The sequence below is a fragment of the Drosophila innubila genome, chromosome X (genome assembly GCF_004354385.1).
Source record: "Drosophila innubila isolate TH190305 chromosome X, UK_Dinn_1.0, whole genome shotgun sequence".
NCBI classification, from domain to species: domain Eukaryota; kingdom Metazoa; phylum Arthropoda; class Insecta; order Diptera; family Drosophilidae; genus Drosophila; species Drosophila innubila.
The window spans coordinates 26,603,081-26,621,390 of NC_047626.1; the positions used below are offsets into that span (position 1 = coordinate 26,603,081).

The 18,310-nt window shown below is 33.9% G+C and overlaps 1 protein-coding gene across 1 annotated transcript; it reads left to right on the plus strand.

The window, feature by feature from the left end:
• The first annotated feature begins 2,347 nt into the window (after positions 1-2,347).
• On the plus strand, positions 2,348-17,718 carry LOC117792337 (synaptic vesicle glycoprotein 2B). Its single transcript, XM_034632419.1, has 4 exons — positions 2,348-2,571; positions 12,628-12,840; positions 13,476-14,223; positions 15,443-17,718. The coding sequence occupies exons 2-4, from the start codon at positions 12,804-12,806 to the stop codon at positions 16,584-16,586; spliced, it is 1,929 nt and encodes a 642-aa protein (XP_034488310.1). The 5' UTR covers positions 2,348-2,571; positions 12,628-12,803; the 3' UTR covers positions 16,587-17,718.
• Positions 17,719-18,310: the final 592 nt, after the last annotated feature.

Genomic DNA, 18,310 nt, shown 5'->3' on the forward strand with positions numbered 1-18,310 from the left:
CACATAGATTTGCAATGCGACTATTTCTGAAACTATTCGTAATTGCCCTTAACACTCCGATATACAGACAAAACACTGATATTTCTACGTTTATCATCAAATACCCGAAATGATTAAGTTCGAAGCGATGGAAAACTTTGAAAATTGTTTTAGCAATTCTGTAATTGGTTGGAAAATCTTATAACTATCATATTTATTAAATAAATATTTATTAAATAAAATCATATTTATTAAATGATATTATAACTCCGAATTGGTAATAAACATTAAAAAATTTCTGTATGGTTAATTATGTCGAGTTCCGAAATATTTGCCATTTTTATGAGAGAGAAATAACTCCGAAACTCCGAAACATCGAATTATTATGTAGAAAATTCTCGAAGATGTCAGAGCGAATTACACTATGAATAACACTATAAAATAAATAAATACTTTTGCAAATATTACACATAATTAACACGATTTAGATAATTATCTGTGAAAATGAATATGGCGCCTATAAAATTGTAAATTCTACAAGAGCTTAGCTCGAGCTGTTAACATTATAAAGCATAACAGATAATGTTGAGCACACAATAATACTTCCGAAAAGTTCTCAATAGAAATTTTGAATACAACGCATGCTATGTGCTGAAAAGTAATCCTAATGGAAATTTAAATTCGGAACTTTAATGATTTTCGTTCTATTTTTGCGAATTATGTGGATATATTTTTATTGCTACTTCGAATTTACTCCGAATATTGTCCGATATGTTGTTTTTACACATTTTTCAATGATTAATTGAAATATTACAAGGGATTTAGTAGCTAATGAGTTTAAAGTTACTCCGAATTAGAGATGGGCACGGGCCTTCTTTTTGAGGCCCGGTCCGAAATTATTATAAAACACAAATAAACTTTTAATTATTTTTTCTATATTCTTAATTTTTTTCCAAAACAAAACAAAAGAAATTTATTTGTTGTTATGTAAAAACCTGATTTATTTTCTTTGCTAATTTCAGCGATTCATGTTTTTTTTTTCTCTTGTTTACGCATTTTATAGGTAGAAAAATTAAACTTTATAAGCATATCGATGAGCATCGATAAAATAGATGCGTGAATGATATTAACAGTGAATAATTACAGAAAAAGTTTTATCAATCCATATAAAAAGTAAGTGTAAAATCGTGGATCTTTTGAAGAGGCCCGCGGGACACGAAGCCCGAAAAGGCTTGTGCCCATCTCTACTCCGATTGATTACTTCGAATGTGAAAATGTCCGTTTTTACTTCGTTTTGAGTGATCAATTGCAATAGAATGTAGAATTAATATGCACTTGGCATTAGTATTGAACTTGGCATGCTCGATTTAGTTTACATTTCATTAGAAACGAGCAAAACACCCCCCTCTTAAGCTTGCAAAGCCCTCATTTTCAGTTTGTCACTTGTCGTGTTATGAGAAAAACAAATACTTTTGCAGCATACAACATTTTATGAAACAAGACAATTACGCAGATCTTTTGCCGCTGCACGCCGTAGACAGTAGGCAGAAGTCAGTTAGTGAGACAGTGAGACAGACGGTCGACAGTAGGCAGTACCGGGGCGTGTGGGAGGGTCAATATGGTGAGTGTTGTTGGTCATGAACAGCTATCAGCACGCAAATATCGTCTGAGACAGGCAGAGAGTAAAAGATACAGATACAAATACATATACAGATGCAGTACGAGTGTATATATATATATGTATATATATATATGCACATATATAAAATACTTATGTTTTATTTTTTTAATATATATAGAGCTATTTCTGTTATGCCTGGATATTGTTGACGCGCAAACAAAATGCCCTCTCCAACCACTTGTCCGACGAACATTGACGTTGACTTTTTGTACACTTTTTTTTACCACTTTGTGTGTGTGCGTGTGTGTGTGTGTGTGTGTTTCTGGGCCTGAGGAGATAAGCACGAGCCCCAGTGATAAGCATCAGTTGTTGTCGTTGTCGTTGTTGTCGGAGATTCTTTGCAGCTTCCGACAGAAACGAAGACGATGACGAAGACGTTCGGCTCGATCCCAAGATAACGTCAATAGAACTTGAGGCTAAAGGCAACAACTGCAAGAGCCAAAGAGGGGAAGGGAGACATTCACATAGAGAGAAACAGAGACAGAGAGCGAGAGCGGGAGGATAGAGAAAATAATGAAACGATGACAGTCAACAAACATGGACTCGCCGACGAAGAAGACTATAGAGGAAGACGCAAGCGAAGAGGCTAAGATGATTTCACGGAGAGAATGAAAAATTAAAGAGAGAGAGAGAGAGAGAGAGAGAGAGAGAGAGGCATTGGTCAAGGGAGGCCGCAAGCGATTATAAAAACGTTGCCCCGGCGCCAAACTGAACGCATTGTCCCATCGCTTTTGGAGCTGCGTGGAGCTCTCCATCTAGTGATCCGATTTCTATAACCCAAACAAGAGTACCGTTAAACTATCCGCTGTGTAACGTTCACGTGCTACATATTCAATCAGGTCCGGAAGGCAGGAAGAGCAATAAATTTGCGAAATCGACAACAGATCGTAAAGATCAACAACAAGCAGTAGGTTCGTACACACAGATCGACAAGATCCTTTCCACATTCAGCATACCCAAATTCCATCAGGATAAAGGATACACACACAAGTTCACTACACAATACACTCATTCATTCGATAACAAGATATTCGATCAACCGAACAAAAAAAAACGCGACGCGCATCTTCCAGTTTAGCTAAAAATAGACATTAAAAAAATATTCCGAATTCGTTACAATATCCTTAATGCAGTTCCAGATCAAAAATAAAAAATGTTTATACCATATTTTATTTGATTTTTTTTTACGTTTTTTTAAATTAATTTAATTCTTTGCGACATATAAAGCATTGGCGTCCTTATTTTGCTTTGCATTAAAAACAAACCTCGCAGTCAAATGCATAATGCATGAAAAATTAATAATGCAAAATAAATTGTCGGTAAATTATGCGACATAAGTGAAAACGAAAGCGAGAACGAAAACGAAAACAATTGAAAACAACAAAATACTGAACTCTTCGACAATCGGCCAAAATTTCTTGAGTAATCGTCAGATCAGTACACAGTGATAAAGTGATTAATTGAGGATATTTTTTGGGGTATTCTCAATAAATAACCAGAAAATTAACTTGAAAATCCTTATGAAATCTATTTTAAGAGATTTCAGAATGAAATAATCTGAGAATCTTTTCAAAGTACTTTTAGGCCATAACCTTGATCTCTTAAGGATATATTTGGCTACACTAACGAGAAGTCGAAGATTTCGCTGACTACTTTAAGCCGATTTTGTTTACTTTTAGGGATCACCCTGAAAATCATGTTAAAGATCCTTTGACAAATTTTAAATTTTGCTTCAAGTTAAATATCACTTGTAAAAACAACTCATATGCGTCATATATGATGAGTAATCAGCATAGAATATCAGTTTCTTCTGAGTAGCAACAGACTTCATAAGATCGTCTACTAACTGATTGTACTCACAATGATCCTACATATATTTAGCAATCGGCGAATTTTAAGAGTTTGTAAGCTTCTAACTAGAACCATGATATATCAAATCATGTGATCAATCTCAATGATAGTAAAGTTAATCATAAATAACAAACGACTATATAGCTAGCTGTCTCCCTCTCACACTATAACTTGCATACATTGTTTCTCGACGGTTGAGTCAGCAACGAAGGGGAAAAGGCAAATCTCGATCAGAGATCTGTTTATGAATGATGCTCAATATTTCACCATTTAGTGAACATTATTCATGCATTTATTTACTGAGGACTGTCGGAAGCCTAAGAAAACTCATTGCCCAATCAAAGAATATACATATCTTTTTGTTGTTGTTGTTTACACAATTTCAATTTCAATTCAAATTCCCCATTCCCACTTTAATTTCAATTTCATTTTGGATTCATTTTTGTTTTCCTTTTACACACATTTAAGATACAATTTTTTGAGCATTTAGCTTGAGTTTTGTTTTCGTTTCGCACATTGTTTTCAATTAATTGAACAATTAATTGAAATGTTTGCGCAGAAATGGAACGAATCAAAATTGAAAGAAAAATACTTTGGAGAAAAAAGAACAAAAAAAACAAACATACAATAAACAGAACATTGAAGAGAAGGCGATTTAAAAGGGCACCATCGAAGGCGAGGGGTAGGGGACGCCCGGAAAGGGGCGTGGTCAATTGAGAGTCGGTCTAGCCGAAAGAACTAACGAAAACCGATTCGAACGAGTTTTGGGCGAACTTTTTAATGTGCACGCAGTTACATTATTCAGCAAAAGATACAATATGTTCAGCTGCAGATACGGATATATCTGCAACTACAGATACAGCTACAAATGCGTAGCATATTTGCCCGTTGTTGTTATTGTTTACAAATTATTGTTATTTTGTTATGATATTTAAATTTTTTAACGTTCGCGCTGCAATATAAAAACGCCCCAAAAAAAAGAAGAAACCATCGACAACAATAACAAACAAAACGATGGTTTAGCGCATGCAACAACCACAGCCTAGACAACAACCATACGTTGATAATTATAATTCCCTTATCGACAAAGAAATTGCACAAGAAATGCATAATATAAAAATAAAATAGTATAATAACACTTTATTTCAATATTTTTTTTTAGCTATTTCAGCAGAGTATTAGTATACCCTTTAATTTTTAAAAATTACTAAAAGATAACATTTTGCTCAATATATATAAATTATATACTATTAATTCCTTCTATTTGTAATATACATCTTCATTATGTTTTAACATACAATGCAAAGTTCTTGATGATATTTATTAATGCTGTTGATATCACAAAGTTATTGCGAGTAAAGGGTATCTGTCTATTTATATTTTCTCATCAGCATAAACTATTTTTTTTCGTATGCAGTCTGCGCTCAATTTGTTTGTCAAATTCAACTCAAACATAATTCAACATATTTCGCTTGGATTAAATCGAAAATGAGTAGAGGGTATCTAGCTGGTCATGATCTGGCAATTAGTATAGTACATGTGCAGTCCTACTTGTTTTTATTCTTTTGTTTTTTATTCAATTTTCATAATTACGTTGTCAATCAGGTGAAATAACAAAACCACAACTAGAATAATTATTAAAAAATTTTTGAACAACGTTGACAATTACTAGACAATTGTATTTTGTGAATTTTGTTGCCTTTGTTGTTGTTGTTGTTGGCTATTTTTATGCATTTGAGATACTAATTAACTTAATTATGCCCACATAACCACAACAAAAGCAACAACAATGTAAGCTCGAACAGTGAAAAGTGAAGAGAAGACACGTCTTTCAATAGATATCGCTACAAAGTGGAGTGTATTATGTAAAAGACTCAAGCACAGCTTATGTAGTACGTTAGAGCTTAACGTTTCGATATGCCAAGCACGTTCCTCAGAACTATTCTTCAGATATGTAAATATCTTGCCATGCTAGTGTTATATCTATCGCTATTTTTTAATATTTCTCAACGGAAAAGTTTCATTTTAATTTCCAATATTTGGCAATGCTCTACATAAATCTTTTTGACATAAAAATATACCCAAATAGTAAAAAAAAAAAACCAAATAAAAGCAGAACACGCGTGGCTATTAAAGACTGAGAACATATTCTATTTGGTACCACACTCGAGTTGACGTCACAGAGAACTTTATTTAATGTGTCAAATACTCGAAAATTTATTCAAAAAAAAAAAAAACAAAACGCACAGCTGTCTGTTGAGTCACAATATGTTATATTTGTTGTTTAAAAAAATGCTATCTATCTAATGCTGTGATGAAGCGTAAATGCCCTGCTTACAATTCATCGATTTTGTTTATTTTGTTATACTTAAACTTGAATTTTGAGAAGATAATAATCTTTTATATACAAACACTAATTTGCTCCCATGTTAACAGTCAAATTTAGTTTAATTACCATCTTAAATTTCATTTCATCAGCGATTCTTTCTATGACAACCATAAGTTGACCAATTTTGGTAAAAACTCAGTAAGAAAACGACTTAAACACTTTTACGGAGGCATTGTTGAATCTACTAATATATCTGCAATATTCACAAAGTTTTCCATATAAAAAACTTATTTTTTAGGTATTCGATTCTTTGATAGCCTATGATATTGATTAAATTTGATCAAGAATTAAATTAGTTGCAAAATGTAGAAATTTTGTCTTATAAAACTTAATTTTCAGTGAATGTGCCTCTTACAAAATTATATTGAAACTCTCCAAAAAGAGGCAACAATGCCAAGTTTAAACCGCTACACCTGATTCCAGGCTCTTGCCCCTAACAACCTCTTAAAGGGTAACAAAGACAAAATTCGAAAAAAGGGTAAAAAAAAAAATTAAATTAAACAAACAATGTTAATTGGGCAAAAAAAAAAAATGCTATCGAGAGACTTATAATTAAGACAGCTTACTATGTATTAAAAGTTGAAGCATCTTCTCGTTCTCCTGAGAGCCATACACTGAGTCACATGGTACGGGCACACGAGCTCAATGTAGCATCGATTAAAAGTGTATCAATATAATCGCTTTGTATACAAAATTAATGTACATCTATATAATAATAATAGCATCAACAATATATATATATATAAATAATAATGCCTATTATATGTATATGTGTACATATGTATATACTTATTCTTTGATCAGTTAAGTCGTTAATTGTTTTATATATTTGCTTTAATTTGTTGACGTTTCGAAATGTGGGATTCTTACTTCTCTCCTCTCTCTTACTCTTTAGCTATTCCTCTCTCTATCTCTCTCTCGTTCTCTCTTCGTCTAAAGTTGTGCAACATCTATTCAATTGTCAATCAAATCGGAAACAGTTCTTCAGACGAATTCTATAATATTAAGAAACAAATCAAGTGTCAAGATCATTGTACCTACCCATTTCAATTTTTATTCCTCCGCCCCTTCCGCTTCTCCAATTCTCGATGTTCAATAACAATGTTGGGACTTATCAGCATTCTGTTTGTTGTCTCAACGGACCCCGGAAAGAGACAGAGACAGAGAAAGAACTCAATGTCCAGAGACAAGCATAACAACAATAATAATAATAACAATATCATTAACAAAAGAATGCAAAAATCTGTGTGCTCTGTGTCTGTGTGTGTGTGTATGTGTGTGGTACAGTTGCAACAGCATCCACTTGAACCGCCCATTTGGTATACTCTTATTATTGTTGTTATCTATGAAAAATTCATTTGCATTACAAATCTTTTTCGCGCTCACATTTCGAATATTAATTAAGCAGCAGTCCATTTACAACGTTTATACGACATCTCTGATTGTGATCAAAGAAATCGTGATAACGTTAAATAGAACAGCGAATATAATTTATACATTTCAAGCATTCTACAATTTTTGTTTTGCAATAAATATATATTCCTTTCTTTGCTTTGCTTGATTTTACACATATCTAACAAATATAAACAACTTTATTAACTATGATTAATCAATTTAGTTTATCTTAAATTTAAATCTACACCAAATATTTTATTCAGTTCAAAATTTGACAAGATATCTTTGGAGCAATAAATAAAGAATATATCTAGTAATTGAGCACAAAAATGTTTTTAATTCAAGCTGAAAGTTAAATAAACCTTATCCCAAATTGGCCACAAAAAATCTATTTCAATATATTGCACAAATAGAACTCAAAACTTCACATCTTGAAATTGCCACTTTTTAATTTTTAAATTTAAAAACTTTAATACTGTTAAAACCAAGGCTACAAACCGGTTCTGAACCGTACCTCGTAGAACCGTTTCGGTTCGGGTTTTTATGCAGCCGAACCGAAATTATTTACATTGCGAACCCGAACCTAAACTGAACCGCTTTCTAAAATAAAAGGTTTGGTTCTAAAAAATAAAAAATTTCATAAATACTATGGTTCTCTAATAATACGCAATTATTTGAGACATCGGATTAAAATAAGTCATATTTAAATCTTCAAATGAATTTAAATTATCAACAACATTTGATTTCTTAAAAAAATAAAAATAAAAATAAAATTAGTTCAAAATGAAGAGAAAAATATATGACAATGCAAGGCTCGAACCCAAACCTTGGGTTGAGGTTATATAAACCAATTCGCGAACCAAACCGATGTCTTGCTCTATGGTTCGCACCTCCGAACCGAACCTTTAAGGTTTGCAGCCTTGCTTAAAACAAAGATTAGTATTGGATGCAGTATTGAATTAGAAGTTTGGCAACATCGCAATTCATAGGCGGTGCAATATCACGATACGCGCCTCGCATAACTAGGCAACAAAATGGGAAAAGCGACCGAGGCGTCGTGTCGTCCAATCGGTCAACGGTGATCAGCGACGACTGCGCTTATCAGCAGTAAGTTAAACGACGCGTCGCTTGTGTTCCATTGCCATTTCGTTTCGCCGTCGCTGATGTGTTGGTGAATTCGTATTGATGTTGGTGTTGGTGTTGGTATTGGTATTGGTGTATTGTTGTTGTTATTGTTGATATTGATGCTTACTTCGCATTCACTCCCGGCTCAGATTTTTTGTATGGCTTGCTTGTATTTAAAAGCGCGCGCGTAACGCGCCTCAGATACTTTCCACTGTTTGACGCGTTCGAACGTTTAACGAGATCGCTCCCGTTAACCAAATACAAGTATTCACAAATAAACAAATACAAATAATCACAATTACAATAACAATAAGTTGAAGAAAACGATAAAAAAAAAAAAAAACGAATCGGAAGAACGCGTTTAGATATTAAATTATTTTTTGATCGTGTTTATGTTTTGATTTTTTGAGTTCGGCAAATGCGATTTGTTGAGCCGACGGTCATTGAAAGTCATTAATGTGGTCGCAAGTCAAATTCAAGCTGCAAGCCAAACTGACAACAACAACACCAGTGACAATAACAACAGCAAGAACTATTGCAACAATTGTAAAACACAATAATAATAACAAACACTTGCTGCACAGCTGACACAACAGTTTAACGCAGACTTAGCACAAATTACTCTAATTATAATTAAATATATATACTTATAATTAGTTTACCGTCATAATCGTACTCAAATCAAGTGTCAGCAGGCACAACAAAAATCAAATATAAGCAAACAAACAAATAAACAAAAAAAACAATCACTTTAAATTTGCATACGAAAATCATAAAATTGTCTTAAAAGAATCGAGAAATAAAAACAAAAGCAGAAAGAAAACAATTGCAAACAAGTGCAGCGCGAACTTGAGAATTACAGCAACAGGTAAAGAAAAAAAAGCACAACGAAAAATAAACGAAAAAAAAACATTGCGAAAATGAGAACAAAACAAAATCCGAAAATAGAAAACAGAAAATATAAAACTACAAATAAGTGTCAGGCCGAAACTAAAATATTAAATTAGCAACATCAGCTGTGTAGCAAACAAACACTGAGGCAGCTCGAATATGAAGTACCCTGTAAACAGCTCTGAGTTACCCTAACACGAATTTTGGGAGTTAACCAGTTTAAACCCTTAAGGATATTCTATAAAACTTAATAATTACTGGCAGAAATTGAGGTTGTAACGCAAATTCTTCTTGCTACAAAATTGTTGTTGTTGAATAACATTGGTCGCTATGAAATTTACAGAATATACAAAAATGGCATAATAGGCTATATCTATACCAAAGTTCAGTGCGATTTACGAGCTAGTTTAAACTTAAAACTCAAAAATGTATATACAAGCAGATATATAAAAAATTTGGTGTCTATTTTAGCATTACCCATACTTTATAAGCTGAAAGATGATTTGTTCTGCCTGTAATAAATACAAGTGTATTTTTTTTTTTTTGTTAAATTACACGTCAAATTGTATAAGTATATATTCTCTATTTTAATTCGTACTCTCCCTTTCACTATCTGTCTCCCACCCTTTTCTCTTAAAGAAATCTGCTTAAATACAATTTACGAGTATACTTAAAGCTCGACTGTTTTTCAAGTGTTAATTAGTTTGCAATATGCAAAACATTGTGAAAACAAAAAACGAAAAAAAAGGAAATATAAAACATGCTATGCCATATAAAGAGGTTTGAGTTTAGAGATTGTTACCCGCTTTGCTTTGTTCCCCGTTTGCACACACAAACTCTTCAGTTGACATTGAATTCGAGTTCGAATCTCAGATTGATTCTATGCGAATAGCAAGAGTTTAATAATGCGAAATCGCGATCTTGATCATAAATATAAATAAACTCGACTTGGAATTGGAAACTCATATCATTTCCATATTTATGCTTTCTTTGTTGAATGCATTTCATATCCGTACGATATACAGTTGACAATATAGAGATGGGAATCTCACGATTATTACATTTACATGCATTTAAAGCTTGCCATCTCTCTCATCTCTAACTTCAACTTGACCCATATCACGTGTACAAACTTGGCTAACTCGCCAGGTTGACTGGTACCAAGGCCAATTGACTTGTAAGCCTGGTGAATGGTGAACACATCCGGAAGCGTAGGCGGAGGTCAAAACAATTGAAAGCAAAAAAAAAAAAAAAATCATAAATGAAATTATTAAAGATAAGCATCAAGCATAGTTTTTAATCGGTTTATTAAGTAATTGCATTGTATCAACGTTAATTAGCGTTAATCATTATGTAGATATGCACTGAAAGGGAACGTGAAGGAATTGAAACACATGCATAGGAATTGAAATGGAAATGAATATTGAAATTCAATTGAATAAAATACATAGTTAATTTGAATTTGTTTTCCTCTCTCTAAAACAAACTATCTCTCCCTCTCTTCTCTCTCTCTCTCTCTCTCTCTCTCTCTCTCTCTCTCTCTCTCTCTTTCTCTCACAACACTCTCGCTCTCTTGCTGTTGCGGCAGATTTTGAAATGTCGTTTTGAATTCGGTTTTAATTACGGTTCCTGTTCTCCTTCATTTTCTTGTTATCTTGGCAGGTTCAATGTAATGTACATAATTGTTAATGTTGTTATTATTATTATTACTCTTGTTGTTGCTCTATTCTGCTCTCTGCTGTGCTGTTCTTTCAATAAATATACTTAAATAAAGTGAAAGATTGCTACAATGCGCGCAATAAATCATAAATTAGAACAACAACAATGTCGTCGATCGGCAACAACAAAAGACAACAAACGGCATGATTTGCTGACAAGTCACGCAACTGTCGGTGCTCACTGTCAGACAATAAACGAAAATCGAAAACGAAAACTATACGAAACTAAAATGGAAAATGAAAAAGGAAAAGGAAATACACATACAGTGGCTCTCAGCTTATTTGACCCACAACGATTACATATTACAAATTTTAAATAAATCTATCGTTTAATGTGATGAGATACAAATAAAATTTAACTGTGCGATAAAAGTCGATTTAACGAACTTTTAGTTCAGTTTTAGTTGCTTTTTTTAATCAGAACTTTTATTTTTGCGATCCCTATTATAAAGATAAGATATATTTTTGAAAATGCTCTACAATGAGAAATTTGTTAGACTTTTTATTTATTTTCTTAGATCTTAAAAAACGCCAGATAATAAATGCTCAATTTTCTTTTTAGTCCAGTTTAATATTTAGTTCAATCTTCTGAAAATAATATTAATTAGTAATCTTATTTCTTCCAAACTAATTACTGAAAATGTGATATCCGCTCTATGGATATTTTTCCTATACCGCCGATGTCGCTTTCAATTAAAAGTTTAGAAAAAAAATTGCTTAAATTTTGACATAAATTGTTGCTTTTTATAAAGAAAGAAACCAAAAATGTTAAATAGTTATGCTGATAATATACTTGCTTAAATTTACTATGTCCAAAACAATTCTTAAGAAAGCTAAACCAGTTTATCCTATACGCCTGAAAACAGTTATGTTAAGATCTGTTAACTTTCAAAAATTAACTGCAAAACGATTATCATGACATTTTGTTTCGAGTTAATTAAGTGAAATTTTTAATCTATTATAAATTCGCCGAAACGCGTCGACAATTACCCATTTTATATGCGAAAATATTTATGAATGCGTCGCAATGCCTGGTTGAATATAATTTTCATTATCATTTATAATTTGTTCATTTATAAAATGTATTTTTATTTTTGCACGCCTTCGGCATTTGGTTAATTTGCTTTTCTATTTTTGGGCATAATTTTTTATTAAACAATTGGGGCGTACATTTTGGGACTTGTTGGTGCTTTCAATTAGACGCCTCTCTTTCTCTCTCTCTCTCGCTCTCTCTCGAAGGCCGTCAGTCATCATTGTCGTAAAATACACTCATGTGTACATATGTGCATACGTATTTTATTTATATTTGTCTTTGTATTCCATTTATTCATTTTCTTCAATTACACTTTAATGGGCCATTAATTTAGACACCCAATTGAACGATCGGTCGATCGAGCGTGGGGTCGATCGGTATTGGTGTATAGGCACACACTTCCTCTCGAGGGGAAGCTTGGCCTTACTTTGTACTTTGTCACTTACTCGACTCAATAGAGCAATGAGCATTTACTTATGAAAATAAAGAGAACATTTTCCAACTCACAAATTTCTCTTTTAAAAATTATTAACTTTTAATTAACTATGTACTCTTTTATTTACAGATCACTAAAGGGCCAAAGCAAACCAAACAACATAACTGTACTTTACTAAGCACTCCAGCTTGGCAAAGACAAAAAGCAGTTAACGAACCGGACCAAAACACCCGAACCAAAGTCTCATTGAATTTTCTTTTTTTTTGCTACGCGCACAAAAACCAAACAAAAACTTGAACTATAGAATGGTAGAAGGTGATTCTGCAAAAAGTAAAAGCGAATGTAAGTACACAGTGACTATTGTTTTATTTATTCAACTACACCACAGATTAGTTAACAACAAGAATTTTTACTAAAATATCAAACTTACAAAAGCATAAATTTAAAAATAATAAAGAAAAACAGTCGATATCAGGGATGTTTTGAACAAAAAGAATTTGTAATAAGATTTAAATTTAACAAAATGATAAATTAAAATTTTCTTAAAAATATTTAAAAATAGAGAAAATTTTTTATTAATTTAAATTTAATTTTAGATGAATTAGAAAGAATAAAATAGTTTTAGTTTTAACTATAAAAATATAAAATATAAATATATTAAATATAAATATAAAATATAAATATATTATTTTTTTATAAAATGAATTAACCAACGTTATAATTCTTAATTTCAAGTAAAGAAATTTTTGATTAGTTTAAGATAAGACAAAAAAAAATGTTTAATTTGAGATTTTCAATTTTAAATTGCAACTTAAAAAGTCTAAAATTATTTAAAAAGTTGCACTTCATACAATATTTGTTGCAATAATAGGAGAAATGTATTGGTGCATTTTATTACGTACTAAAAATTGAATTGAAAAAATACTTAATTCGACTTGATTTTTAATTCGATGTTGATTTTTGTGTGTGTATTTTAGCCTATAATGTAGAAGCTGGCCTACAACCAAACTACAATCAGAATAACGCAGCCTCCGCAGCTGCCGCTGGCAACGCAGCAAGCAATCCCAATAATTCAACAAGCCTAACCGGTTCGAATACGAATTCAAATTCGGCAACGCATATTGATAATCGGGCGATAATCCAACCGTATTCACTGGGCACGGGCGTTAAACAGCCGGAGTATCAGTTTGCGGCGGACAATCGCGGCTACGAGCCGGAAACAAATATCAACAATGGCAAGCAGCAGGACGTAGAAAGAATTGGAGGCGGTGCCGATGCCGGTGCCGACAGTTGCGATGAGGCGGCCGATAAACATCATAAGAGTCGTCGAAGTAAGACACCGTTACCGCCACCGACCCGTCCCATAGTCGCTAACTTCGAGCGGGCCATCGAGCTATGCGACTATGGCAAATTCCATTATATACTGTTGGCCATTTGTGGCCTGGTCAGTACATCGGAGGAAATGGATGTTATATCAATGTCATTCATATTGCCATCGGCACAATGTGATCTGGATTTGAATACCGAAACGAAAGGATGGCTCAACTCGATCATATTCATTGGCATGATGGCTGGCGCCTATTTCTGGGGCAGCATTGCCGACAGTTTTGGACGCAAAAAGATCCTCATTGTCATCTCGTTCATGAACGCCTTCTGCATTGTTGCCTCATCGTTTTCGCAAACTTATGGCTACTTTATGTTTTTCCGTTTCTTGAACGGTGCAGCGTAAGTACAAAATATTTTTCTCTATATATTTTAAGTAATCTCAAATGCCTGGAAAATAACTCAAAGTGTGCGAAAATCTTTTATTTGCACCTTTTTTTCGATTATTCACAAAAGATTGACAAAAATGCCACCTACAAAATAGGGGAAAAGCCGGTTATACATTGAAATACGGGAAATATAACTTACCCAATGGCCGTTTATATATTTTGAAAAACAGTTTTTAAATGACTTACGAAAGTAAAATACTATTTGTACTTTACTTTTTTACTAAAACATTTACATACACTAAATGGTGGAAAGTACCAAACTACTTACTTTAGATATAATAAAACCCAAATTAAAATCTTAAATTGCAATGCCAGTTTAACCCAGTCGATAATAACAAAAATAAAAAATATACCAACAGACATTCCAATTTTCCAACATTGTGCATCTGTTGTAATTGTTGTTGTTGATCGAGTGACACATGGACATGGACATTCGGGGGACGAGGTGTTAATTTAATTAACTTTTGTTATAAATAACAACGAAATACATATTTGAGCCTCAATATCGTGACTGTTTATGCTAATTAAAAGTCTCTGGCCAGTTGTTCCATTGGATACAGTCATATCATATATCTATCAGACATAAGTAATATTATTATTATTTTATTATTATTGTGCCTTGTGCAAATTGGCCCAAAACGGAAAAAATTCAAAAAAATTAAAAAAAAAAATTGGGAGAAAAATCTGATTGCCTTGGCCCCTTGAAGCTGACTCAGCCCTCGAGCAACCGAACAACCGAGCAACGGAAAGCTCGACTATTTATTTGCAGACTGTGACTGTTCATGTTCCATTGGTTTTGCCAAACGTTTGCTAATTGTTTATGCGAATTGGCGTTGAGCATCGAGTTTTACACAACAACATTAATCCGGCCATGACTTGTCACGTTTTAAACTCGACTGCGCACATTAGCTGAATGCTATGGCACTGCGATGTCAACTGTGCAAAATACGCATGCGTGCTATAAGAAGCAGCTGGCAATGTGAACTATGTCGATAACATGCCAAAATGCACATATGTATGGTACATGCCATAGCAAGCAGCTTGTTGGCGTGTCGATAGCTTACACAGCAACCAGCTGTTGTGTTGTTCTAGCCGTTAAAATTCAAATTTTACTTTAAACTTCATTGATGAACATTTACTAATAATTGATTGTTGCTTTTTCTTTATTGCAGGCTCGGCGGCAGTGGTCCTGTCATCTGGTCGTATTTCGCCGAATTCCAACCGAAAGCGAAACGCGGTTCTATGCTTAGCTTCATGGCTGCCTTCTGGACCTTTGGTAATCTGTTTGTGGCCGGTTTGGCCTGGCTGATCATTCCCACGAAAATTGGTGTAACATCGACATATTTCACATATAACTCGTGGCGTATCTTTCTGCTGGTCTGCTCGATCCCATCATTTCTGGTTGGCTTTCTGCTCTTCTATTTGCCCGAATCACCGAAATTTCTGTTGACACGCGGCAAGAAGGATAAAGCCTTGGCCATCTTTCGCGGCATCTTTGTGACAAACACGAAAAAGAAGCCCGAGGAATATATGGTCTATGACCTGGAGGTGGATGAGAAACTTAACACTGAGAGCTCCCAAGGGATCAAGGGCAAATATCATCGCATGATCACTGGGATGGTGGACCACAGTCGCGATTTATTCAAATCGCCAATCTTAAGATTCACACTTGTCTCGATCACCATCAACTTTACATTCCACATTGGCTATTATGGTCTGATGATGTGGTTCCCGGAGGTGTTCAATCGCTATGAGGAGTTCGAGAAGACGCATCCACAGCAGGAGGCTGATATCTGTACCGTTACCGAATATGTTGTCAATCAGAGTCGTCTCGCTACAAATAACGGTACCTGCAACTCAGATATACCCTCATCGGTGTTCATGGAATCCTTAATAACGCTCGCCTCCGCCCTGCCCGCCAATTTGTTTGCCATCCTCGGCATGGATATGTTGGGACGCCGATTCTTTTTAATTGCCGGCACAATGACAGCCGGAATTTGTTCGGCCCTCATGTATTTGGTGCGCAGCTCGTTACAGAATCTGTTGGTATCGGCTGTATTTAGTGGCGCCATATCGGCGGCAAATGCGGCCCTTGACTGTCTCATCACCGAAGTATTCCCCACCAAGTTGCGGGCCACCGGTGTGGCCATCTCGATGGTGGCAGCCCGTCTTGGCGGCATCATTGGTAACATTGTGATTGCCCAGCTGTTGGATCATTTTTGTCCAGTGCCGACGTTCATTGTATCCGGACTGTTAATTGGCGGCGGTCTTATGTGCCTATTGCTGCCCAATACGACGCGAAAGGAGCTCAATTAATCAAACGATAAATATATCGATATCTGTCGATAACAATAGCTTAGCCCGATCCCCTATAAAACCATACTACACATATATAACTTATGAAATTATATCTTACCCCCACTCCCAACCCCCTTCTATAAAACCACCCACTATCTATATCTAAACTCCCGTTAAGTCTCCTCCTCCTCCTCCTGCAATTGAAGAAGCACCCCCGCCATGTTGGGGGGCGGGAAGTCGTATTGTTTTTGTACGTATGTATTTACATATATATATTATCTGTATAGTGTGCCTCTAACATTATACGCATAACATATAACGATTTTTTTTCGGATCGTCAGTAATTATGATTAATGATAACGATAACAATTTTTTGTGTATAGAATTTAAGTGCAGAGAAAAGTACAGTTTGTTTCTTTTTTATATTTTTATTTTTTTGTTTTTGTCGCTTTAAATGTGTCTATCGGAATTTAAATGCCCAAAAGCCAGCGAGAAGATATAGAACCGATAACCGATAAACGTGACACTGCAATATACGTTACATCTTGATAAAGACATGTGCGTAACTTGCAGTCGTTGTTGCGGAAATAACCAGTTAATAATAATTTTTTGGCAAGCGCCGGCGCCGGCTAAATCAACAGCAGGATAGCAGGTTTCTGGTTCGGCTGGAATGGATGAGAGAAATAAGATGAAGAAAATTAAGAAGAAGAAGAAGAAAAAAGAAGAAGCGTAAGTGAAAGAAGAAGAGCATTAGGAAGTGAAAATAATATTGGAAGGATCAAGCAGGGATCATCGTGTGAGCAGCAACGCCTGCTGGCAGTTATTGTTGTTATTATTATTATTATTACTATTATAATAATTATTATTGCTATTATTAATGCATGTTACATAATACACATACATATACATACATATATATAAATCAGAAGCAAACCCAATGTTTTTATGTAACAATATACATTACTATTATTATTATTATTATTGTTTTTTTTTTTGTTTTTTCGTCGTATCGTTTTTAGGGCAGAGCACAGGAAGAATAAAATATTTGTAAATTTTAGTTTACATATGTTTATAAATGAAAAAGTTATTCTATTACATAAACCAATGAAAGCATATAAGCAAAATCCCCAAATACAAAATAAACATCATTCAAAAAAAACAACAATGGCAAATGTGTTTTTCATTATTTTTTAATTTTTAGCCTAAATTTTCTAAAGTATTTCTGAATACCACGAGGAATTATCGAGTACTCTTCCATTGAGGAAATGATTTTCGTTTACAACTTTTTTAAACCTATTGATATTTAAGCCGGTTTTAAAATGCATCAAGGAGAAAAATATTGGATTCAGTTTTGCTTTGTTAAAATTTTAATTTATGCTTGATTTTAACTCCAAACATTTTTTGAAACTTTATTAACATGAAAGTGAAAAAAAATTAATTTTGACAATTTTTTTTACAAATTCTTACCACAGAAGTAATCTTATAGGTTCCTACCAGAAAAAGAAGATTAAGTAGTCTGTATATAAAAGATTAAAATGTGTTGTCTAGTACTATTAAAAGATTTATGCGAAACACAAATTGAATGCCCCCATGTGGCAATCAAGGGGTATTTAAAAGTTCATCCTTATATCACATGTGTCTTAATCATTAATGCGTGGGATCGTTATCTTTCTAGCAAGTGTCGGAGCAACTGCATTCACTCCTCTTCCCCTTCATCCAATAATGGTGATTTCTCACGATTT

Coding starts and splice junctions, on each gene's coding strand:
- LOC117792337 (XM_034632419.1), top strand. CDS start 12,804: ATGGTAGAAGGTGATTCTGCAAAAAGTAAAAGCGAAT. Junction 12,841..13,475: donor TGCAAAAAGTAAAAGCGAAT/GTAAGTACACAG, acceptor TGTGTATTTTAG/CCTATAATGTAGAAGCTGGC. Junction 14,224..15,442: donor CGTTTCTTGAACGGTGCAGC/GTAAGTACAAAA, acceptor TCTTTATTGCAG/GCTCGGCGGCAGTGGTCCTG.